This window comes from Odontesthes bonariensis, chromosome 2, assembly GCF_027942865.1.
Source record: "Odontesthes bonariensis isolate fOdoBon6 chromosome 2, fOdoBon6.hap1, whole genome shotgun sequence".
In the NCBI taxonomy this organism is placed as follows: Eukaryota; Metazoa; Chordata; class Actinopteri; order Atheriniformes; family Atherinopsidae; genus Odontesthes; species Odontesthes bonariensis.
This window is the reverse complement of record NC_134507.1, coordinates 39,503,186-39,528,967: the sequence shown is the minus strand read 5'-3', so window position 1 is coordinate 39,528,967 and position 25,782 is coordinate 39,503,186. Positions and strand designations below refer to the sequence as shown.

Genomic DNA, 25,782 nt, shown 5'->3' with positions numbered 1-25,782 from the left:
CAGATTGGTTCCAGGTGACAGGAAGGCAACAGGAACTCCAATAAGCACCTACATTCACAGCTGCTTTCCTCTCCCAACATCCAGGCTCTCGTGCCCTGTGTGCACACACATCCAGCCCGAGAGGCTCCAGGCCCTCCAGCCGGCCCTGTGTACCCACACTTAAGCACCCCTCCCCGGCTTACACTCCAGTCCGCACCCGCCGGAGCTCCGCGCCCCTGGTACGATGAAACACTTTGAAAATGTTTAAAGTCACCAGGCTGCCTGGTCCAGGCACACTCACCTGAACTCAAGCACCAGGGATGCTCAGGGTTTCCTGAACATAACAATGAGTTCCCTGTACTCCAATGGCCTCCACAGTCGCAACTCAGTGCATTTAGGCATGTAGAGGTGACAAGACAACCTTCTGAAGTTCAACCCGAGCATCAGAATGGAGAAGAACGGGGATTAAAGGGACTTTGAACGTGGCATGGCATTGTTGGTGCCAGACGGGCTGGTCTGCCGGTGCACAGTGCAAGTGTGTGGTGGATATGTCTACCTGCCACAGTGCCACAGGATGTGGAAGAGTGTGCTAATGTGTGCCCCCCATTATGGGTCAGACTGGTGTGTTTCTCCAGATATCCTTTGAGGAGATATTTCAGTGTAATACCAAGGACTGAAATTAGTGACTCAGTAAATCAGTCATTCTGATAGATTTTAACAATATGTGGTATTCATTTAAGGTTTTGCTGATGATACAAAGTCTAAAAATCACACACACACACACACACACACACACACACACACACACACACACACACACACACACACACACACAAATAAGAGATAAGACTTAATTCTCCCTCAGCAAGAAGACACAGCTTTGATAATTGAGTCTGTGATGCCCTCTGGTGCTACACAGAAGCCATTACGGGACACAACTTACAATTTTGATTGTTAACATTATTACCATCTTTTCATATTATAAGACAGTGATTCTGGATATTCACTGACCGACCAGCATTGCTTCGCTCTGCAGAAGATGAAACGTCGGCTTTGTTTGATTGACGCAACGTGTGAGCTGTGAATGTGAGACGTGTCAGTGGGCCTCTGAACTTGTGAGGTTTATGTGGGGTATACTTCATACTGCAGACTCTACATACACACATTGTACATCTCAGTTGAATATCAAGTGTTTTGTCATTGAAGCCTTTATGCCCACTACTTTACTTTACTAGATTAAGTGATGCACTTTGTCAAAGCTTTCAAATCAGTCTGTTTGAACTAAATCTGAAGCAAAAATGAAGCGTCAGAAATCCCTACCCTGATAGTTCAACAAAATGGCTGTGTGATGCAGGCTGAAAGCTACATTAGGATAAGTGATGCAAAATAAAACCCAATGTTAAGTATGACTTTTAGGCGTTTAAGTGTACAACTCATGTAAAAGACTTCTATATATTCATCAGTTATTTAAAACATTGGTTATTTTTTTATTAATGTTTAACTTACAGTTATAAAAATAAGTTTAACTCATTTTAGATAGCAAGTAAGCAATAAACTTAATCTCTTTTTTTGGATGGGTCAGTAAAAGGACCAAGTATAAGACTACTGAACACTTGGCAGAGGCCAAGTACCTATATCCCTGCCAAATGCAGGACCTGATCCAACCACTGACAAGAAAGTACTGTAGTTTAGTTTCTTTCTCTTCATCAGCAGATTGTGCGGTACTCTGCCGCCACCTACTGTTGACGCACTTAGTACTGCAGTCTGTGGCACAAACTACATCTTAGTTGGGCTTCCTGGTGAAATGAACAAACAAAATTGACATATCTACGCTCTTTTGTGTGTCCCTATTATACTGTAAAATAATCTCTTAGGCTTTGATTATTTGAAAGCTGCAGTTCCTGTCAGGAGGTGTCACCATGAAGTCAAACCTGGAACCACCATCTGCTTGCAGTATCTTTCTTTGCTGATATTTTACCTGCGTAGAAGTAAAGGTACTGCTGTAAAATTCCAGTTCATTCAAATTCAGCACATCACATTTATGGACACCTCGGACGAGCTGTGGAACTAAATTGAAAACATACAGAAACAGTACATATATGTATATACTTTGAAGAATATCAATTCCAAATATAATAGATAAAGAAGGAATGTCACCCACTTACAGAATTGTGAGCATATCAATCAATTCCACCTTTGCTAATAAAGACACGAGTTTAACTTCTTTCATGCGCCCAAGATACACACAACACTAACTGAAAGAATAAAGTTACATCCTCTCTGTTTTTTGTTTATAACCATCCAAAAAAGACCTAGTAGCGGTCAATTTCTAGTTCATGCTGGCGGCCACAGACTGCAGTGACAACAAAGTGAACAGTAGTTACATTCTAAACAGAAACGTGGACAAAGAAACACTTTTCCAGTTTTCTTCGGGATCTTAGTTACAAAAGCATGACCAAGATGCATGAGTTGCCGTTGTGATGGGAAAATTCTTAAGTGGTAGTCTTTTATTAAGTAAGTACTATTGGTATTAGTTGTCCCATTTTATCCAAAGTCTGTTGTTTTCCATCTGAACTATTCAACTGGTGACCCTTCTGTATGGTCAGTGAGGGAAAAACAGATGTTTACTCTATTGGGGGATATTAGAATCTTTTGGGGAGATTAGTTCAGGGGGTCGTAAAGAGGCTACCTCATAAACTGTGTCATTTCAGATGTACAAGAGAGCACAGAAGAGGGGGGTTATTGTTTATGGTTCTTGATCTTTGATCTTTGTTTTGTATGTTCCTTGTTCCCAACCTGAGGGGGAGAGATGACCTCCGCACTATATATTGGCTGTGCTCATTCTGTTCAGGGCTCTCACTCTCTGACTTTGCTCAGTGACGGAGGGACATTCAAACGCTGTGTGCCTTTGAATAAACTTAAGACAAAATCTAGATTTTCTCTGGTTATTGAGTAACTTCTTATCCACCTTGATAAAAAATTCCACAACACCGTCCTCTCATTCACTTCCACAGGCTGCTTGGTTACCACTGTCCGCTTATCTAATTTTGGTGACTGAAAAGTGGATGAAAAAGATTTTATGATTGAAACATGGTTTACATGAAGAAGAAATAATGAGTAAACTGCTTAGGGGTAAATGTAGTCTCAATTTAGATGAGGACAGATATTTATGCCTGGATGAGGTACGATACTAGATGTATCGTTGAAATCATGTCAAGGGCTCATTAATCCAAAAAACGTTGCAGTCATGGGAATGTGTTGGTGATGGACAAGAGGCTGAGTACTGTGAACTGGTCGTCCCATACATGGCATGGAAACAATTAGTTTCTCTTGAATGTCCGAGCCAGTGGCTCAAAGAAACTGAACTAACTAATAAAGAAGACTGACTTTGTGCTGGGTACTGCCCTGGAGCTGGTTGTGCACAGGAGAATGTTGCCAAAGCTGCTCAACATAAAGAACAACGCTACACGCTCTCTTCATAGTAATTAAAGAGTGACGTGTGTTCTGTCAGAGGCTTCTTCAGCTTTGCTGCAACATGGAACGATAGGGGCGGTTTTTCCTGCCAACAGCAATAATTCCATGCAATGAAACAACAACATTAGAATTTCACTCTTGTGTTGATAAAATATCATTTCATTCTATTCTATTTCATTCTATTCTATTTCATTCTATTGCATTCCATTCCATTTCAATACAAAACTGGGTAGCCAGGAGGAAACTGCACAAAGGACTGATAGAAAGCTGGAAGTTTTGAATACAACTGGGGATGATCAGGTACGTGGATGCAAGCATGCCGATTTCAGAACATGTAAAAAGTGAGGGAAGCGGCACCTGGGGACAGGGGAAGGAGACAAGGACAATGAAGACCTCTTTTAGGTGGAAAATAGCAGGACAGAAGAAAAGAAAAAGAATAAAGGTTCATGACCAAATAGGTGAGATGATAAGCCACCTGTATCCTAACATGGTACGGTCAGAATGATCACAGATTGAATGGCTTTTGTACAAGAAAAGCCACTTTCAGTCACCTTCAGACAGAAATACTAATACGACACGGCTATCCAAATAAAACCATCCTGCTGGTCGTTGTTTTATGAAGAGAAAAACAAAGTTTACGGGGACATACTTGGCTTTGTCTTTATAACAATAGAAGACTTTATAACAGTGAAGACCATAAAGATGCTCAAAGCTAAATTCAAGAAGTAACATTAAGGAAAACAGACTCATTTTCTCAGTTCTCTGATTTGAGTGATAATTGTTGTAATGACAAATAAAAGGCGAGAGGTCTTACTTAAGAGTGGACTTAAGAGTCTTCTGAACAATAATTGAAGCGTGATGATGAATTGGCACTGCAATGAAGTTAGCCGGATCTTTATGACTACAAATACTAGTCATGATTGTATTTTAGTTCAATGTTTTTAGTATTTCACTGAGCTGACAAAAGAGCTACTGTAAAGCAGATATCAGAAATGCACTGCTGATAAAGAGTTGTGTTGCATGAATTGTGACAATGACAAACCCAAGCGACAACCACAAAGTAGTGCAGACTCAGTACTACTGAGTTTTCCCATCAAAAGAACTTCACTCAAATGCTTAGCCAACTTTACACCACATATGCCATACAATACGTGCCTTAACACAGTACTTAACAGAACAAAGAGATACGTGGGAAGTCTTTAAAAGCAGCTTCAGAGCGGCGTTCTGAGAGGTTATTCAATTTCAGCTTTCAGTACTATGGACAGCGCAAACAAACAGCGCTGTCCGTGGTTCTGCTGAAACCCTACTCCCTTGATTCGAATATCTAATAAATTATATGCAACATGCACAAACATCTTTACAATAACCGAGGATAACCGATAAGAGAATAACAGTACAGATAGACACAAAGTTGGAATGGGGCATTTTGTTAGTAACAAATGAGCTTCTTGATCCTGTCAGACAGCGTTAATGGAAGGTCTCGGATCTGTTTTTTTTTCCCTTTTGTATTTTTCCCTCTAATTCCTCATCATAAATTCCCAAATTTCAGCAACAATAGCTCAAGCTTTTGGCTGCTTGATTTTCTAAGACCAGAGATGATATTGAAAAGTTGCGTGCTCTGTGCCTTATAATCCACCTTCGAATTCGACTTTTTTTTCAATCAAGATCAGAGGCAGAACACGTGTGTAAGAGGGTGACGTCATTGGTAGGAACGCCCTTCTCAGAGGTGTCACTTTGATTACTGTGTGTCCTGTTTCTGTTTGTTCTCGAACTTTTTTGGAGAAGATTTAAAGGGATACAAGGTAATTTAGCGGCAGTATAGCGATCTCTACTGGTCACCCTGAAATTCTACACCGTCGTAAAAATGCCCCCCCCAAAGCGCAATGAATGTATGAGACCTCTGACCTATTCGTGCAACCTGGCAGATAAACGATGTCTTCTATACATTGTCCGTTTTCCCTATGATAATTTGGTTGTTTTGCTTGTTTGTATTATACACATCCACTAACTAAAAATCGGGGCGAATGCTGCCGTTGTGTTATTTAGTCAGTGCAGTTAGGTCATCTGATTCACAAGTGTAGACTGCCCACGTAAGATACTATAATCAGAGATTTTCTAAAGAGAGAACTCAAGATAATATGCTATAATACTGTTGCTGGAGGAAGTGGCCGGGGACAGGGACGTCTGGGTTTCTCTGCTCAGGCTGCTGCCCCCGCGACCCGATCCCCGGAGAAGCGGAAGATGATGGATGGACTGTTGCTGATCTTGAATGGGATTCTTCCCTCATCATGGTGTATTCATGGAGTGATTCCTTTGTATTAGCAGACACTTACAAAAGTTACATCTTAGACAGATGCGCGCAGGCACTACCAACATACACGCCGCAATAACGCAGACTAGCTCTACACTATTCCGATTACAATCATAATCCGAACAAATGAATCCATTTTCATGTGTAGATAACAATTCTTGTTCGGATCAAAACGCTATTCTTATTCTAATCAGGTCAGTCCGTGTATTTCTGAAGCTAGGCTACGTCTCGAACTCAGGAGGAATTAGAGAACGATCATCAGAAGGGCCAGGCTAACCTGTCTCTTTAAGATCTAAAACGCAGATCACTATGGTAGATGAATAAGATCACGCTTGGAGAAATTTCACAAAGATGGGAAGTGCCAACATCGAACGTTTCATATTCAGTCTGTGAAAGGCAGAATATGAAACGCTTGGTGTTGGCTCTTCAACGCAAGCGAACACATAGCCTACAACTACAGCTAGCATACAGTACCTAGCTAAGTGCCGTAAACACAAACGACTCTTCTCGCGCATTGCAAGACTTCAGAAGCGGGTCGCTCCTGCAGAAGTTACATATGGGATTCTCAGCATACAGACCCCTGTTGGGAGCGAGAGGCTTCATTCGCTTACTATTGACTTGTTTAACCTTTGGCAAACTCCTGAAGGCTATAATTTTATGTGAAAATGCTACCTAGTGCCCCTTTAAATTTGATTATACTGAATCCATTTTTTTTTTGGAGACATACAACATTGAACAGAAATGGCGACCAGAATGTTCAATTTATCATTTAATGCCCCGTTTAAAAAAAACACTTTGAGAAAAACATGTTTATGCCCACTGAAAGCGGTGGTTATGTCATCGACAAATTCTTGGGTGAGGGTGTTTATGGGAAAGTGGCCAAGTGTAGAAATCTGCACACACAAGAAGTTGTGGCAGTCAAAATAGTGAGAAGAGACAGACGCGACATGGGAAGAAGAGAACATAAAATCTTAAAAAAAGTCAGAAAGCTTGATCTTGAAAAGAACTTGGTTACCTTTCATGAACATTTCAAATACATGGGTCACGTTTGCTTAGTTTTTGAAAAGCTTGACAAAAGCTTATTGGACCTACTCTACGGAAGGGATTTCATGCCACTGAATGTGTCTGAGATCAGCGTTATTGCTCAGTAGATGCTGGTGGCCTTAAAGGAACTGAAAAGAATTCAAATGGTTCACGGAGATATAAAGCCAGACAATGTAATGCTGGTCAACCATCAGTCACAACCATTACATGTGAAGCTGATTGATTTTGGTTTGGCAAGGAATACATCAAAACTTGTTATGGGAACTAACATTCAGGCTCTTGGTTACAGAGCCCCAGAAGTCATCCTGGGCCTCCCAATGGACGAAGGTATTGACTTGTGGTCTGTTGGCTGCGTTTTGGCCTTCTTGTTCATTGGCCAAAACTTGTTTCCTGGGAACACATATGGTTCCATTAGAGCTATTGTGCAGTGGCTAGGGATGCCTCAAGGATTTTCTGAATGAAGCATTGGACAAAGAACTCTTTTTACTCTTACCCAGAACTCTTGGAGGCTGAATACACCAGCGGATTATGTTAAAACAACGGGGGGAAAGCACATCTGGGCCTTTGTGATAAGATAAGGACTCTAGATGAGCTGCCAAAACTGCACTTTGGAGTTGAAGATCTCACCGAGGACACTCACGCTTTCATTAGCCTCCTCAAGCAGATGCTGCACATAAATCCAAGGAAAAGGATCACGCCAAGCGAAGCGCTTGCGCTTGGTCTTCAATGTAAGCCGAGCACACACAAACATGGAGTCCCAGCTAGAGAAAGCAACAGTCGAGTGTTATGTAACAGCCACGGAAAGTCTAAGTATGTCTTGGCTCTCGGTGGAAGAGGTCGCATTTCTCTCTGCTCCTCCCTCCCTTTTTTTGCCCTGCTCAGCCTGTCTGTGTCTGTGTCTTTTTGAGCATCTTTTTACATATCACAGGAATTCAAGTAAGATGGATTTGGTCAGCTGGGATCTCAATGCTATTGATCAAATTTTCTCAACCGCGAAGATGAGGAAAGGAGAAGCCTCATGCCCCGACGGGACATTCTTCGCTGGATACTCGGAGGACGTATGGGGGAAGTGGCGCACCGTGTGTTTAGCGATGCTGGCTGTCGAGGACGCGGAAGACGTCTACATATTCGGATTTATGATACTCGGGTTCCTGCTGTTTGGAGTTGGAGGATACCTGGTATTTTGTGAAATTAAGAGATCGTGGAAAGCATTCGATGGGGTCACAAGAGCAATCAACGCTCAGACTGAGATGCTACGTGAGCAGAATCGGAAGCTGGAGGCGATCCTTGCGCAGGTTCGCAGGCTGGCTGAGATTCCTGGACTCAGAAGAGAAGTGGATTGACCTGGGAGAATGGTTGATTGATCACTTGGACCGGGCGGAAAGGGTCCACATCCCACAATTCGGCTGAATTCGGGACTTCGCCATGAGATACCAGCAATGGACAAAAGACAGAGAGCGCAATCAGTTGTCTGTCTGACCTAAATTAATTGTTATTCCAATCCGGCGCCCCACACTGGCCTAGTGGCCAGCTGCAAAATCATTCTCCACGTTTGTTATGATAACATGATGCTCTTTCCCATGTGCTCCCCCTCCCCTCCTGACACTCCTGTGAGATTTGTTGTGGAACTGGCTGACATATTCGAACTTGTCAAGGACAATTGCCTGATCCAACTTTCTGTGCAGACTTATTGAACAAACACACACGCACACACATACATGCTCATTTATAACACATGCAACTCCTCACCTCTTCACTGTCCCATTGCTTAAGGTGTTGTTATGTGTATGTGATGCTTTTTCTGTGCTGAGGTTTTTTTTACGATCTCAGACCGTATCCTGATAAGGGTACAGTGTGAAGTATGATTTTTTTCCCTCCCCTCACCCGATGTTGTTCCCCTTCCTTCTTATCTGGCGGCGCTTGCAAAGCAGGCTGCGTTGCCTGGTCACACTCTCTCTCCCTGTTTGTTTCTGTGTTGTCTGTCATGAGCAAATGGAATTTCCCCCTGGGGGATTAATAAAGGTATACATCATCATCATCATCGAACATCCAGTACAAACTTGAAACGAAACTTAAGGTGACAGAAAGGTTACAACTGTCAGTAATAAACATGCAACAAAAGTTGAAAACTATAAACATCCCGCAAAGGAAAGGCTAAAGCTGATGACACTAAGAAATCTCTTGCCATAAAGGACATGGACAAAATCACCCCTTCTAAGACAGAAGACCCCTCGCATCTTGTCGAGGTCAAATCCAATAGAAAGTATGTCAAGAGGATTAAAAAATTATTTTCCAGGATATGGAAGGGCATAACATGTGGAGTGTCACAATGAACTGAAAACAACGCTTTCTGCCACCACACAATTGATCTTCCATTTAAACTTTAACATGCCATTCCGGCTAAATTCTTAAAAACTAAATCTTAGAGCAAAAGAAAAGACTTACCTGAATCTTTGTTGTACATAAAAAAATATATATATATACATAAGGTAAGCACTTTAAAGTAAGCTTTTCTGTGCTGTGGAAATAGGGGGCAGAGAGAGGGGGAACGACACGCAGCACAGGGCCGTCCGATGCGGGACTCGAACCGGGGCCAGCTGCAGCAAGGACTATAATAATACATTTAATTAAAAAAAAAGTGCCTTTCTCAACGCTCAAGGACACTTTACACTGTAAAAAAAGGAAATTACAGTTGTTGTACTTACACACAATTGTATTGTAAGCTAATTCAGAAATACAATTGTGTCATTTCACAAATGAATTCATGTTTGCCCAACTCATATTCTCAGAATTTGGTCAACAAGGACATTTGATTCACCAAAACAAGATTTTTTTGTTTCCCTCAACTTTCTAACAAGATTAGAAAGATTCTAACACAAAAAATTAAGTTTCCTCAACTGTATGTTCATGGACACGCCTACTACGGGGTTTCCTTCCCGTCTCCACGACCGTTCTACCTTTTTCCCTCGAAGTTGAGAGGATTGCCAGACGTGAGGTATTCATATCAGGTAATTATTGTTATTTCTCTAAAATATGACTTAATAGAATGCTTAAGGTAAAGAATTGAAGATAGATTTGGTCGCTGAACTAACCAGCGTCGTATATTTAATGTATTTAAACTAAGACTAAGCTAAGTTATTAGCTGATTTTAGTTTGCTAACTTAAAGACCTCATGACACCTGGAAAATACTGTAATATACATAAACACATTGAAAGTACACATACAAAATAGTCACTTGAAGCTGGTTTTAATCATTATGATAGAGAAATTGAGTTTGTACAGCCTTTTAAAAGTGCGATTTTTGCGATCTGCTGGCGAGCTTCCTATTAGTCCGTCACATGACCTATGACGTACACTCCGGAACGATCCTGACACCTGTCATAGCCACAACAGGGATTCTGACAACTCCTATTCATCCTCGGATCCTGACACATTTTTCGAAGTGGCAGAGTCCGACCAATGCTGGAGGACAATGTGAGGGGCGTTATGCCCTATAGATACGAGCCATACCTGGATGAGTTGGAGCCACACGGTTCCACGGAAAGTTCGGATGGCGAGGCAGGAAGGCGCTGTTGCTCATATGCTATAGCCTAGCTCCTGACCAGTGGACAAGTTCTGTGACAATTGTAAGATTATTTCAAGCCGCTTGCCTTTATCTGTTATATTTTAGGTCAGGGGTGGCCAACCCAACTCTTATGTTCATGTCAAAATTTGTGTTTGTTTACAACAATTCACAGGAGATACAAGAGTCGAACATGGAGGCTTGAAGTTTACCATGAATGGCTAACACTCAGGCGCCGAAGGACTGGCAGCGTGCTCCTTAAATGCTCCTACTCATGAGGGATAATGGAGGGAATGAAAATGGTTTAATAACCATAATAAATCAAATGTACATTTGTGGCAGAAATAGAAATAAACATACATAAAGTGTGAAAACTGATTATATTCATTCTATATTTTATTTGTTCTTAAACCACAATAACAGTTAGTAAGTGCATGGAAATAATTTTCACAAACACACATGAATACACACATGCATGCATTCATACATTAATGATATAATACATATGTTTCAAAGAGAGAGAAAAAATAAACAAGATCAAAATAAATTAATGATAAGATGTAAAAAAAAAAGGGAAAGACAGGACTCTTCTTTATGCTTCAAACATATTTGATTTCCATCAACTGTTTTGATTCATCCAGCCATCCATTTTCTATACCGCTGAATCCGTCGGTCGGGTCGCGGGGGGCTGGAGCCTATCCCAGCGGTCAATGGGGGAGAGGCAGGGTACACCCTGGACAGGCCGCCAGTCCATCACAGGGCTGGTTTGATTCTTATGTGGTTAGTATAATTGTCAGAATATGTTTCTGTATTCTCTTTGGATTGAGACGTCAGTTTAGTTCTCAGACTTGGTTCTGGAGGTCTTTACCTGAATATAAAAGCAATGGATTTCAACAGACCCGACGCTCTGACGTATATGCCTAAATAATACGGCATTTTTGTGTTGTGTAGAAAGTCAAATTGTTCCGTTTTGTCCCTTTGTTCCTTCTCCTGTGATCCGTTCTTTGTATGATCCAGAAACAGTCTGATGTCCTGTTCACATTTTTCATCATGTCAAAACACAGACGCTCCTCTTGGGCTTGAGAAGCCTGTTTAACATTTATTCTGTTTTACCCTGAAAAGACAGAGGCCATGTAATATAACCTGGCAGTCTCTGAAAGGCTTATTTCTGATATCTTGGTGGAAATAAAACAAAAAAGACGTGAGTACATAACAGGTATCACAGTTTGTTGCTGCAGCAAATTTACTGCAGCTTAGAAGAATGAAATGGGCCCAGTTTGTCATTTTTACTCCAAGAAAGTATCAGACAAATGAGCCAGCTCTGTTTAATTCATCATCATAAGTTCACTAACCCATCAGCTCAGTGATTCCTCTCTGACATCACAGTTTGTCACATGTGCAGCAAACTAACTGCAGCTGACATGAACTGAATGGTCTCAGTTGAAAAAGTGTAAATATATTTACAGACTGAGCTTTCTGTTCTACAGTGGGCATATTTCTCAGACATTAAGAGAGTCTTTGTTCTAGACTCAACACAGGCGCACAGAACCAGGAACATAGAATGTGAATTTAAATCCAGGATAAAGAGGTTCAGTGAATGTGGTGTTGATGGTGTAGTAGTGGATCAGTGTGTCAGAGATGACATTGTAGACGGAGAGGACCCCAGCGGTATGGTCCACATACACTGCTGCTCTGTGGGAGACAGAGGAGGAGGAGGATGTTGGTCTCTCACTCAGACGTGAACCGTCCCAGAAGTCTACATTCCAGGACTGATCATTCCTTCCAAACTGATTGGCAGAGTCATCAGGGAACTGCCTGCTAATTCCTCTGTAACTCACTGCTATACCAACTCCTCCACTCCACTCGACCTCCCAGTAACAGCGACCAGTCAGACCATTGCTACACAGCAGCTGAGGACACAAGTAATCAAATCTGTCTGGATGATTAGGATATGGCTGATCCTCGAACTGCACAAATGTCACCTTCCTGTTGTTGTCAGACAATTTGAGGTTAATATTCACTGTGTTTGTGTCGATTGTGAGTTGACAGGAATCTGATGGAGAGAACAAACACAATCCAGCTGCAGTTATTGATCTATCATCTGTTAACTTTAATCAATGAGTGATGTGACAGTGTGAAGATGGTTGGATGTCATGAATCAGATGAAGAACACACTCACACTTCCTCAGACCTGGTGTCAGCCATCGTTCTCCAGCAGGCTCCACCCTGAAAGGATGGGGAGGGGTCAGAGCAGCAAGTTTTCTTCAGTTTGTTTTCATCTTTACTGAATCAGGCAGAAAGAAACGAGTAGACCCCGTCATCACCCACTGTGAAAACATCTCTGCTGGGGCTATGGAAGGTTTGACCGAGTCAATAAAGGCTCATCGTTGAAAGAGGAGGTTAAGCGTTTAGACTGTACAGTCGTCAATAAGATCAGACACATCTGCACTTTTATGGAAGGATACTGTTTAGTTCACTTCAGTTCAGTTTTATGTACATGGTACCATTTCATTAGAATAATCTAGGAACGTCCATTCAAACCTATTTTTTAATTGCAAGAAAAAATAATATCGATATCATGTTAAAATCACGATATTCTTGATGTATCCTATTCCAATTTGTTCAGGAATAGTTATGATTTTGTCATTCATGGATTTGGAGAAGGATTTGGATTTTCATTTGGCTGCAGATGTTTGCCAAGTCTTATGGCAGGACAATGAAATTAAATAATTTCATGTAGATTTTTGTCTATATTACTGAACAGTTCTGCCTTGTGACTTTTAGGAAACTTTTCAGTAAGCAGTGGCTTTTTCTGGCCACCCTCCAGTAAAGTCCAGGGGCCTCATGTACAAAGGGTGCGTACGCACAAAATAGTGGCGTACGCACCTTTTCACGTCAACGATCAGATGTATAAAGAGCAAAATGACCGTGGAAATGTGCGGTGCCTCACGGCAGCTTCAGGGCTGGCGTACGCACGTTTCTGCAGCTGTTGATTCTTTGGCGACACCTAAGGTGATGTTGGGAAACTGTTATAATAAATAAATGTGAAAACAATTAGTCCTCAGACAGTGATGTGCACATTTGAGATACATGAAAAATTAATACTGATAAACAATCAACGCATCCATGTGTCTGCAATTACACGAGTGGATATAAAAGCAGCGCAAAGTGGTGCAATGCATACCATTAAAAACAATGGCTGCTTTAGCAGTATTAGAAATGCAAATGGTGCAATTCGAAGAGAGCGTGTGTTCACTAGACAGAGAGGATTTGCTGGCACATGATGGCGACTGACTCATCAGCCGTTTTGAGGGAAATCCTCCTAGAACTGTGCGCAGAGCTGCGGCCGGCGTTGGAGCGCAACACAGCGAGGAGGCATGCGCTGCCTGGGCCCACAGCTGATGTGCACACTGGAGTTCCAACCGGGGCATTTCAGGGGCAGGTCGCCAACCGATTGGGACTGTGCCAGTCTACCCTGACCCTCCTTCAGGTCTGTTTGTTTCCTCTCTGATTAATGCCCTCCTTACCTGCTCTGTGAGTTTTGGTGGACAGACCACCTTAGGCAGTTTGTTGTGGTTCCATATTAGTTCATCAGTTTGGATGTCATGTTATGTTTTATATTCTAGGTCATTACTCTCAGTTATGTATATTCATCTATCCTTTCCTGCCCATTGTGGATTCTGTAGAATTTACTTCCACTCTTAATTAACACCAGGTCGTCAGATGCTGATCACCTCACCTGCGGTTCATTTTTTAGGGAGGGAGCTTATGGATAATATTGTGATGTGACTCTCGTAATCCTGCTGCTGCAGATATGTTTGTGTTGCCTGAAGGTGAACCAGTCCCGGGGGATGCCATTGATTTAGTCCTGGACCAGACTGGGTCTCTGTTGTTGACAGCATTACGGATTTAGATTGCATAAAGGAATATTTGCCAGCAATAACATTAAACACTGTAAAAATTTTTATTGCATCTGAGCAAGAGCACAAAGAGAATATATTTTATGATCAATGTCAGAGAATTAGAACTCATTTTAAAATCTATTTTCTGCTGGTGATAATTTGAGCATTCTGGATTGTTAAATTTAGTTCTGGTGGCTTTATCTCTGAGCTGAAACAGTTTAAGTTATGAATACTGTTCATTTAACAAGCTGAAGCTGTCTGAGCCAGTTGATGTGAAGATCCCACATAAATGGTAAGTGAGAGGAAGCACAAAGTAAACAGAGCTTTGAATAAACACACTGAGTAAAAGACAATATGTTTCCAGCTTTTCTTCTCATATCAAAAACTGTGCTGCAGTAGTCCTCTCCATACCTGAGAGTTCCCAATTTGCAGTGTGGATCCTCTTTTTTTGCCATCAGCAGCTTCACTCCTGAGGCTCCTGGATGGTTGTAGCTCAGGTCCAGCTCTCTCAGGTGGGAGGGGTTGGAGGTCAGAGCTTCAGCCAGAGAAGCACAGCCTTCCTCTGTGATCAGACAGCCTGACAGGCTGCACACACACACAGAACATCACAGAAACTCTGAGAGAACTGCTCTGAAACATCAGGAACATAAAAATCTTTCAAATCTGTTTTGATCAGGTACATTTTGGTTGTGAAACAAAGGCTTTAATACCCAATCAGAAGAAATTGATGGTCCATAACTAAATGATATTAATAGAAAAAGGTGAAAAACAATTCATTCTCCTGAAAATTATATTCGACTTGCAACATCCTGCTGACATTTTTTTAAAGCAAAAGATAATTTGACAAGTCATAGCAAATTACACTCCTTCAGTTGAGATTGAAGAAATATTAGATTTGATCAATTTAACAAGCTGATATAGTCTGACCTCAAACTCTCCAGTCTGCAGTTTGGACTCTTCAGTCCAGCAGAAAGCTGCTTCACTCCTGAATCCTGCAGGTTGTTGTTACTCAGGTCCAGTTCTGCCAGGCTGGAGGACTGGGAGCTGAGAGCTGAGGACAGAGCTGCACATCCTTCATCTGAGAGGTTACAGCCACTCAGTCTGAGGAGACAATAATTAGAAAAAACTATTGCTTTCCTCATCAATGCTTTAATGATAATTGACACGTTCTTCCAAAGGGATGGTTGGGTTGATCCTGCCTCTTTGGGAATTTCATTAATGCTATGAACTGGTACTTTATAGATAAAACTGCAATAAATTTAAACAATTTAACTTACTTTTTTTATCTATTAAAACAAACCAGTGCATTTAAGAACAAACATCTGACTGTTTATACGTACAGAGCTTTGTTGGAGGCTTTGACCACTGGCAGCAGCCTCAGAAGAGCCTCCTCTGAAGCAGAGTATTTCTTCAGGTCAAACACATCCAGATGTTTTCCTGATGACAGTAAGATGAAGCCCAGAGCTGACCACTGAGCAGGAGACAGTTTGTCTGTGGAGAGACTTCCTGAACTCAGGTAACGTTGGATCTCCTCCACCAGAGAACGATCATTCAGTTCATTCAGACAGTGGAACAGATTGATGCTTCTCTCTGCAGACAGATCCTCACTGATCTTCTTCTTGATGTAATCGACTGTTTCCTGATTGGTCTGTGAGCTACTTCCTGTCTGTGTCAGCAGGCCTCGTAGGAGCCTCTGACTGGTCTGCAGTGAAAGACCCAGGAGGAAGCGGAGGAACAGGTCCAGGTGTCCGTTTGGACTCTCTAAGGCCTTGCCTACAGCACTCTGATGGAGATGCTTTAGCTTTGCTTTTTTTAGTTTGTACCAGAAAAAGCTTTTTTTGTCTCTTTGCAGTAAGTCAACTCCAGAGCTGATGAAGGTCAGATGGACATGAAGAGCAGCCAGAAACTCCTGAACACTCAGATGGATGAAGCAGAACACCTTCTCCTGGTACAGCCCTCTCTCCTCTTTAAAGATCTGTGTGAACACTCCTGAGTACACTGAGGCTGCTGAGATATCGATGCCACACTCTGTCAGGTCTGATTCATAGAAGATCAGGTTTCCTTTCTGCAGCTGCTCAAAAGCCAGTTTTCCCAGAGACTCAATCATCTCCCTGCTCTCTGGACTCCAGTGTGGATCTGTCTCAGCTCCTCCATCATACTTGAGCTTCTTCACTTTGGCCTGAACCACCAGGAAGTGGATGTACATCTCAGTCAGGGTGTTGGGCAGCTCTGCTCCCTCTCTGGTTTCCAACACATCCTCCAGAACTGTAGCAGTGATCCAGCAGAAGACTGGGATGTGGCACATGATGTGGAGGCTTCCTGATGTCTTGATGTGGGAGATGATCCTGCTGGCCTGCTCCTCATCTCTGAATCTCTTCCTGAAGTACTCCTCCTTCTGTGGGTCAGTGAACCCTCTGACCTCTGTCACCATGCCGACACAGCCAGCAGGGATCTCATTGGCTGCTGCAGGTCGTGTGGTTATCCAGAGACGAGCAGAGGGAAGCAGCTTCCCCCTGATGAGGTTTGTCAGCAGCACATCCACTGAGGTGGGCTCTGTAGCATCAGTCAGGGGCTCCTTGCTGTGGAAGTCCAGAGGAAGTCGACACTCATCCAGACCGTCGAAGATGAACACAACCTGGAACTGTTCAAAGCTGCAGATTCCTGCTGCTTTGGTCTCAGTAAAGAAGTGATGAACAAGTTCCACCAAGCTGAACTTTCTCTCTTTCAGCACATTCAGCTCTCTGAAAGTGAATGGAAACATGAGCTGGATGTCCTGGTTGGCTTTGCCTTCAGCCCAGTCCAGAGTGAACTTCTGTGTTAAAACTGTTTTCCCAATGCCAGCCACTCCCTTTGTCATCACTGTTCTGATTGGTTCATCTCTTCCAGGTGGGCCTTTAAAGATGTCTTCTTGTCTGATGGATGTTTCTGCTCTGCCTGCTTTCCTGGATGCTGTTTCAATCTGTCTGACCTCATGTTCATCATTGACCTCTCCGGTCCCTCCCTCTGTGATGTAGAGCTCTGTGTAGATCTGATTCAGAAGGGTTGGCTTTCCTGCTTTAGCAATCCCCTCAAACACACACTGGAACTTTTTTGTCAGGTTGGACTTAAGCTTAGGCTGACACCTGTTAAGAGCCTCTGAAAGACAGAATAAGAAATGCAATTATTTTTCTTTCATTAAGCAGTTTATTGTGTCAATAAGAATCAAACACCATGAAATAAGTTAAATCATGTGTTTTGTGACTGTAATGTGCTTCTTTCAAATGTTTGTCATTTATTACTGCAAATGAAGCTGCTGTTTCATCATTTCAGATTAATCTCACAACGTATAATCAGTTTGGGGAATGAAAGAATGTGTTTATTCTTCACTGATTTTACACAAATTATCTTAATGTTCATGTCCACATAGAATCATTCAAACACCCTGTAGGTGGGAACAGTTAAAAGAAAGTGAACCCTGTGGAAACAACAATAAAAGTTGTACATCATCTCCATTTATCACATGATACCACAAGTTACAGGTGAGTTGAAGTGAAATCTGAAGCTTTGACCCATACAGTGATAGCATCTGAAAGTGCTGTTTGCTTCCATTTGTGGCCTTAGTCACTGCAGAACACACGTTTCTGAGAGGCCATCTTGTGTTGAATCATTTCTGTTGAATCATTTCTGTCAGACTTTTCTCTAACAGGAATATAGTTATAGTGATTCCAATTTTTACAGTGGTCATGCCGTATTTGCACAAAGAACACAGAGCAGAAGGTCTTCCTCTATGCAAGCTCAACACACTGACCAAACAGTCAGCACCACATTCAGTGTGTGTTTACACACTGATGTAACTCAGCAAAGACAATTTGAAAGGAATAGTGTGTCATTTGCTGTAGCTCTGGTGTTCACAGTTCAGTCAGATTGGCTTCTTGTGTTGCTGAGTTACTGACATCACATACCTGTTGATGCTGAGGAAGATGATGAAGGTGATGAAGCTGCTCCAGCCGACAGGCCTTCCAACACATTCTGTGATGCTTGTCCTGTTGGAGGAAAGTTAATCTGAAATCAATCATAAAGAATTCCTCTTCATAAAACAACTATGTGAAATCAGAGAGCCATAAAGTTTGAACCTTCACAGTAAAGCTTTTAGTGTTTGATGCATGCTGTAAAACATCGTCTGCATTCTCCACCACGTACATCTTGATGCTTTGCTCTTCTTCTGACTAACCTTTATTCATCTTGATCTTTTTAAAAATGGAACTTGTAACCTCCATCACATGTTCAGTGGTATACATCTCAACCATCATATCCACTGTATCCAGCCTGTCTGCTTTCTCCAGACGACACTTTTTGATGGCTTCAAATCCATCCAGTAACTCAGGATTCTGAAGGTACCAGTGGAAAAGTTTTAGCTCCTGTTCTCCTAAATCCTCCAGTGTTTCCAGCAGCTGCTGCTTCACAGGCGTCTCCATCTTTGCTCTGTAGAAAGATCAGAGGACATTTTCATGGCAGGAGCACAAAGAACCACTGTTCATTACATCTTTTCTGTTTTCATTGATGATTTAGCTCTGGATGGATTCTGTTATTGACTGCAGTGGAATGCTATCAATGAGAAAACTTTGTTATTCAGCTCCACATACTCTCATACCAGCCCAGATTTGATCACTGGTGATCGTCACACACTTCTCGCCCTCTTGATCCCAACTTGCTCTGACATCACGGTGACGTATAGTTCAAGAGGTGAACCAGAGAGCAACGTCAGCTGACTGTGGTCAAAGAGAACTGCTGGTGATCTAAGAAGTGGAGAATCCATAGATGCAGTCGGTATTAAGGATACTTTCTCCTTGCCATTACTTTTATCCCCCGTGGATGTTTGAAAAGTTTTCAAATAAACAATTTTTCTACTGAAATTTGAAAAAGGATTTTCTGTCAAAATGTATAGAAAACGAGTGCTCTGTAAGAGCAGATACAATAATTTATATATACCTCTGACAGATACAACCACAGAGTATAAAAGCCAATGAGGTCCCCCAGCAGTCTAGGCCTATAGCAGCTTAACTATGGGATGTTTGAGGATCATGTAGATAGATTGATAGATTGATAGATAGATAGATAGATAGATAGATAGATACTTTATTGATCCCGAAGGAAATTCAAGCATCCAGTAGCAAGACATAATAAAGCAATAAAATGTTTATACAATTATAAACAATTTCAAAACAATATAAAAATTTTAAAAACAAGTTTAGAAATTGTATGTTCTCCCCATGTATGCGTGGGTTCTCTCTGGGTACTCCGGCTTCCTCCAACTCTCCAAAAACATGCATGTTAAGTTAATTGGTGTCTCTAAAATTGTCCTTAGGAGTGAGTGTGAGCGTGCATGGTTGTTTGTCTTGTTGTCTCGTTTGTCTCTGTGTGGCCCTGATGGACTGGCGGCCTGTCCAGGGTGTACCCCAATGACCTCGCCCAATGACCGCTAGCATAGGCCCCCCTGTCCCCCCCGCGACCCGACCGACGGATTCAACGGGTATAGAAAATGGATGGATGGATGGATGGAAGTTTAGAAATATAAAGTGACCAGTGAAATACAGAAGTGCCATCACTTAGAGCTGTTGTTCAACCTGATGGCCATTGGAACAAAAGAGTTTTTGAGTGTGTTGGTGGAGCAGGATTGAGACGGCAGTCTGCCACTGACCACACTCCTCTGCCTGATGAAGGTGTTGTGCAGAGGGTGGTGGGCGTTGTCCAGTATGGACAGCAGTTTATCCAGGGTCCTTCTCTGTGCCACTGTCACCAAAGAATCCAGCTCTGTGCCCACCACTGAGCCAGCTCTCCTCACCAGTCTGTCCACTCTTCTTGCTGCTACCTCCTGTTAGCTTGATTCTTTCAATGGAAGCTCAAGAACAAGCCGGAGGAATCTCAAGTTAAATAAAGTGTCAAGCATTTCAGCGTTGGGCTCAGTGGAACAGAGCTCCTGCAGGAAATCCGTCAGACTGAGCCTCGATTTCCGGTTATCATTTCCTCATCATTTCACATAAGTTGGACTCACACTCAAGCAAGTATGATTGGACATGAGTAGGTTCAACATGCTTCGTCGTATTCTCTGGATCAGCCAAACAATGTGTGTGTGTGAATCTGCACCTGCTTTCCCAGTTGTTTTGTCTTCCCATTCCTGGATCACTTTAGGTCATTGTGGAAAAGTACAGAGACTATTTCATTCATAATGTCTAAGAACAAAGCCAATTTTAACAATTCCCCCTTTTGGCATGATTATATCATGTCAAATTAACCAAGTCAAATAACTGAGGTAGGAATGTTATCTTCTGTATTGTGTCACACCTGTTAGCAGCAGCAAATTTTTAGCAGGCCCCCAAACTGCAAGATGCCACTTACCTTTAAGGTGCAGCAGTCCTAGAAACCTGTTTTATATGTGAATCAAATGATAAATTCTGGTCAAAAATAACTTCAAGGTTCCTCTCCGTAGCACTAGCAGTCCAGGAAATACCATCTTGAGTAACTATATAGCTAGACAATTTCTCCCTAGAGCGCTCAGGTCCAAAGATAACAACTTCAGTTTTGTCTGAATTTAGAAGCAGACAGTTCTAAGTCATTCAGGTCTTTATGTCTTTAAGACATGCTTGTAGTCTGACCAACCTATTGGGTTCATCTGGTTTTATAGAAAAGTACAACTGGGTATCATCAGCATAGCAATGGAAATTTATGCCATGCTGTCTAATAATGTTAACTAATGGAAGCATGTATAAAGTGAAAAGAATCGGTCCATGCACAGAACCCTGGGGAACTCCATGACTTACTCTGGTGTGTGAGGAAGATTCTTCATTTACAAGAACAAACTGAAATATATCAAATAAATATGACTTAAACCAGCCTAAAACAGTTCCTTTAATCCCAATTTCTGTATATAGATAAACAGTTTTACAATCCAAATATCATAGTGTTGAAATCTGTCTATGTCATCATCAAGAAAGAAATTCCCCAACCCGAATCAATAAACTTCCAGTGTTGTGTTACTTCCCTTTTTTATCTTTGCTAAGTGGTGTTGCAACACTCTGTCATTGCAATTAAATTTCACCATCAGTGCAAGCACACAAAGAAAGCGGGCTGGTGTTTGCTTCCCTCCAAGTGAGAAAAACTGGAACTCAAACACTTGTTATAAAAGCAAAGACAGTCTGTACTTTCCAAAGAAGTCAGTGTTTGACATGAGGACCCCTCCCAGTTTTACCGGTGATTTCATGAAACATCCTCACCAACATCTTTAATTGAATAAAAATCAGTCTATAAAATGGTGACTGTGGATGAAGCTATCTGATTTCAGACAATCCAACCACCAGCCACAACACAAAGCCCTTTGTACTTGTAGCTGAATTCATAGCTGTCACCATAACCACAACCTAAAACCACAACCTTTGAAATAACTAAAATAATACAAATTACATTTTTTAACTGCATTAATGTGCAAAGATAAAATCAATATCTCCCCAGAAATATTATCAAATTTTTAGGGCTTAAAAATCTTAAAGTAATATATTTTCCACTGCACAGACAATACAAAGACAATGATTCAAACAAAAAGCTAATCGACTGTATGGAGTTCTCACCATAACATTAACCACTATTTATAGTCTATATATACGTATATGTCTAGAGATCTAATCTCATTTCTAATACTGACTGATATTACACACAGTTCAATCTGAGATGACAGTTTAGAGTTACTTTAACATCATAGCATGAATGTTTCTGTGATTTTAACACAAGAACAGTAAACAAACTAAGCAAAGAGTCTTTAAAGAATGAAACGCTCAAAGTGTTAGATACATTACCTTCACACAGAGGAAAGATGCTTTTTTACGGTGAAAATCAGAAGTGAGAGTCAGAAAGGAACTTGTTCATGATAACAGGCTCATCTTGGCTTAAGCCTCAAACCTGGGACAAAAAAAGTTTCCTGTTTGGTCTGTTTGTTTAGTCATAGAACAGGAAGTCCATCGGCTGATGGCTGACAGCTGCACTGACTGCTCCTCCTCTACATGAGCTGCTGGAAGCAGTCCTTCTCTTCCTTTGCTGTCAGTTTACTCATGAACGTTCCACAGTTGTTTTTTGCTGACTATAATTCACCCTTAACTCATCCGGACACACACTCCACCTCTGCTGCTTCAGATTAATTAGTTTGAACTAGATATCAAGTTAATAGTCAGATGTGGTCATCTTTGTCCTGTTTTTGAGAAAGTTTGTGAAGGGCCATTTTAAATAGAATCTACAACACTTTGAAATGTGTGAAAATGGAGGAGTTTGAAACACTTTGTGAAGAGCAAAAGACAAATGTTTGTTGAAACTGAACAATGAACGGCTTCTTTATGTTGGAGTCTCATGAAATAATAGGTGATCATCATCCTCACAGAGACTTTGGACTCTCACATGAGCAGCAGCATCTTGGTGTTACACTGAAAGAGGTCAAAATATTCCACAAAATTGGAAGATACAGTTAATGGTTTGGCTGTTTGGTGTCAAAAATGTTCTTATTATTTAAATGATTTCATCTGACTTCTGTCACCTTGTGCTGGGCCCACACCTGACACCTCCATGGTGTCACATATGTGATTTGGCCAAACTGTCCTCCAGTCAAAACGACCAAATAGATCATCTGTTCATACCTTTAAATTGGGCCCATAAGGGCTCCTCGGATCTGCCACTCCTACAGGCTGTGGAGGGAAAATATGAGCATTTCAACACTGGAACAAATGTCATTCCAAAGCATCTCATTGAACAAGACACAAAGTCCTCTTTAGGAGGAACAAGTGGGATGGATGGAGGACTGTGGTGCAGTTTCAGTCCCCACATATGAGATCAGTTTCTTCACCTCTGGGTTAAACTCGCTTAATAACATGATGACAAAATACAAGACTTGGCACCAACTTCCAGGTTGGATTTTGGTCCTAAATTCACTTGATTAGGGTTTGAAATCAGAGCTACTTGGATGAGCTTCAGAGACTTGATGGTTACATCTTAAAAAGTTTGGCAGGTTGTTACTGTTCCTGGGTCAGCTCCATGTGAGCGTGCTGCAGAAAACTGAACCTTGTTTTACCTCCATGTGGTAATAATCTCTAAAATCAAGTTAAGTTTGCTCCCCACGTGTTCAGAGAAGTTAGGATGTATCATGTCAACAAATAATCATTAAATAAAGCCAAACATATGTTTTACATGAGTTTTCAGGTAATTGGCTGATCTTCACTGTATGCAGAGTACAGTGTTTGGTGCCAGATTAAGAATAACTGATGTCTTCATGACTTTTGTAACTGCTGCAACCTTTGTGGTTTGAAGTGGTGTCTTCATCTTCCTGTTTTCTGTTGTTTGACATTGCTGTCTGTTGTGAACACTGAGTCTGTGATTGCGTGAGTGCTTAAACCCCCATTTTTTTCAGATAAAAGCCATAGTCTTTGGTTATGAACCTGTTTATTTCACTTTGTACTATTCTGTTTAGGTCCCCAGTATTGGTTTTCCAATTTCTAGCTCTTAACTTATGACACTTATTCCTTATCATCACACTGTGTCCACTCCTCAGAGCGATCCCAGCAGCATTTATTCATCCAGTTTGGTTCTTGTTGCGGCCAGAAGCTCCATTCCTCTTGCCATGTCTGTTTCTCATGCTGTTTTAGTATCTTATGGAGTAGCTGTTGTCTTTCTGTGGACCTGTTCTGAGCAGACAGCCTCGTTGTTTTTATTCTAACTTCACAGTCTTAGCATTTTTCCCCACATTAATGTGCCATAAAACAATAAAACAATAAAAATAATCTTGTCTTTTTTTTTGCACATGTTCGATTTCTTGATGTGAACTTTAAAAACGTTAAACTGCTCCATAACTAAATATCGCAGTCATAAGTCATCTTCCTCCAAGCTGTTTCCGGTTAGTGACCACTGCTGGGTTTATCACAGCCATGTTGCCTCCTGAACATTCTACACCTGCTAGAACATTCCCTCCAAACCAGCTGATGGATTATATGATGATATGATGATTCTAATCTTGGAAATTCACATTAAACTTTGCTTGACAGATGGAGGGATAACTATGAATGATACAGAACCGTTTCGGAAAGTTCAGAAATATTCAAGTAGAAGTGTTAGGTGCACTAAAAAGATTAAGAAAAATAATGAGCTACACCAGCAAACATACATCCAGGATAAGATGATTACAGTTTTTCTCGATTGGTTTGGCTCATTTCTTGAAACTGAGATGACATTCTCAAAATGACATGGACAAATCCCCAAACTAACAGGCGGTGTCTCAGAACAGAATGGCATTTCTCATTGCTTTCATCACATTTCAAATGCTTTGTACATGTCTCAAGCACTTAGTACATCTTTGCAAATGGTTATGTACAAGTGGCCTACATTTAACACAATCAGCCTACATTTAGAACATTTCCCAAACAAGTGCATCTTGCTGATCTATCCCAATTGGTTGGTTCTCAGTGTAATGGTTGTTCTCTCCAAAACTTGTCAGCACAATTTCATTGTCTGCTCAATTGTCAAAATTCTTTAAGAAATTGGAATACAATACAGTACACATATTTTGGAACATTTCATACGTTCATGACAATCAGGTGAGTAGGTAACAGGTGAAAGCAGGTTCTGACGAGGAGGAGTGTCCCACATCCATCAGTTTGGTGAGTTACCTGACAGGTGTTGTCTATGATTTTGAATGCTGGCATTGCTGTATATACAGCTTGTTCTGGTGCTAGTACTTTTTCCAATGTCAACATGGACAGACCGCAAGTACAAGGCCAACCTCCACCAGGAGGAAGGGGAAGAGGAAGAGGAGGAGGAGGAGGATTGATGGTGCGTGGTGGTAGAGGAGTAGGAAGAGGAGGAGTGAGGGTTCATGGTGGTGGAATAGGAGGAAGAGGAGTTCGCAGACATCATCGTGTCCTGGATGAAATTCGGGCCACCATTATTGACCATGTAGTCAACCATCGCCTCACAATGGCAGAGGCAGGGCGCCGAGTGCAGCCTAATGTGCCACGCTCCAGTCTCCTCCATCAAACAAACCTTTCGCGGGGAAAACAGGTATGCACTCAGGCAATGAAGGAACTACAGAATTCTCTAAGAAAGCCTTACTGTACTGTTACCGTGTTTGATTCAGTGTGTGTGTGTGTGTGTGTGTGTGTGTATGTGTGGGCCCATAGGCCAGTCCAAAATCTCACCTCAATGTCACAGTATGATACAGCACATTATTGTAGCATGACAAACAAAATACAATTGTAATGTAAATTAGACAAAATACATGTGTTGCAGTTTACAGTAGTGCAATATTGCAGTACATTTGTAAGTAGCCTACAAAAGCTATAGAATGATAGCAGAATGAAGCAGTACGCAATACAGCCATTACAGTGATTGACAATATGTAACAAAGACACAAGACAAACACTACAAATAGTCATATTGGCCCTCATTTATCAAGCCGTCGTAGAAAGCATCGTTGATATGAGCGGAGAACTCGTCGTACGCAGAG

The 25,782-nt window shown here is 41.5% G+C and overlaps 1 protein-coding gene across 1 annotated transcript; it reads right to left on the bottom strand.

Moving 5' to 3' along the window:
• Positions 1 to 10,865: 10,865 nt before the first annotated feature.
• On the bottom strand, positions 10,866 to 22,188 carry LOC142388056 (NACHT, LRR and PYD domains-containing protein 3-like). Its single transcript, XM_075472931.1, has 8 exons — positions 22,100 to 22,188; positions 18,484 to 18,734; positions 18,215 to 18,295; positions 15,872 to 17,408; positions 15,201 to 15,374; positions 14,685 to 14,858; positions 12,551 to 12,597; positions 10,866 to 12,424 (listed from the first exon to the last, which is right to left on the bottom strand). Exons 2-8 carry the CDS (start codon positions 18,725 to 18,727, stop codon positions 11,901 to 11,903), a joined length of 2,781 nt encoding a protein of 926 aa, XP_075329046.1. The 5' UTR covers positions 18,728 to 18,734; positions 22,100 to 22,188; the 3' UTR covers positions 10,866 to 11,900.
• Positions 22,189 to 25,782: the final 3,594 nt, after the last annotated feature.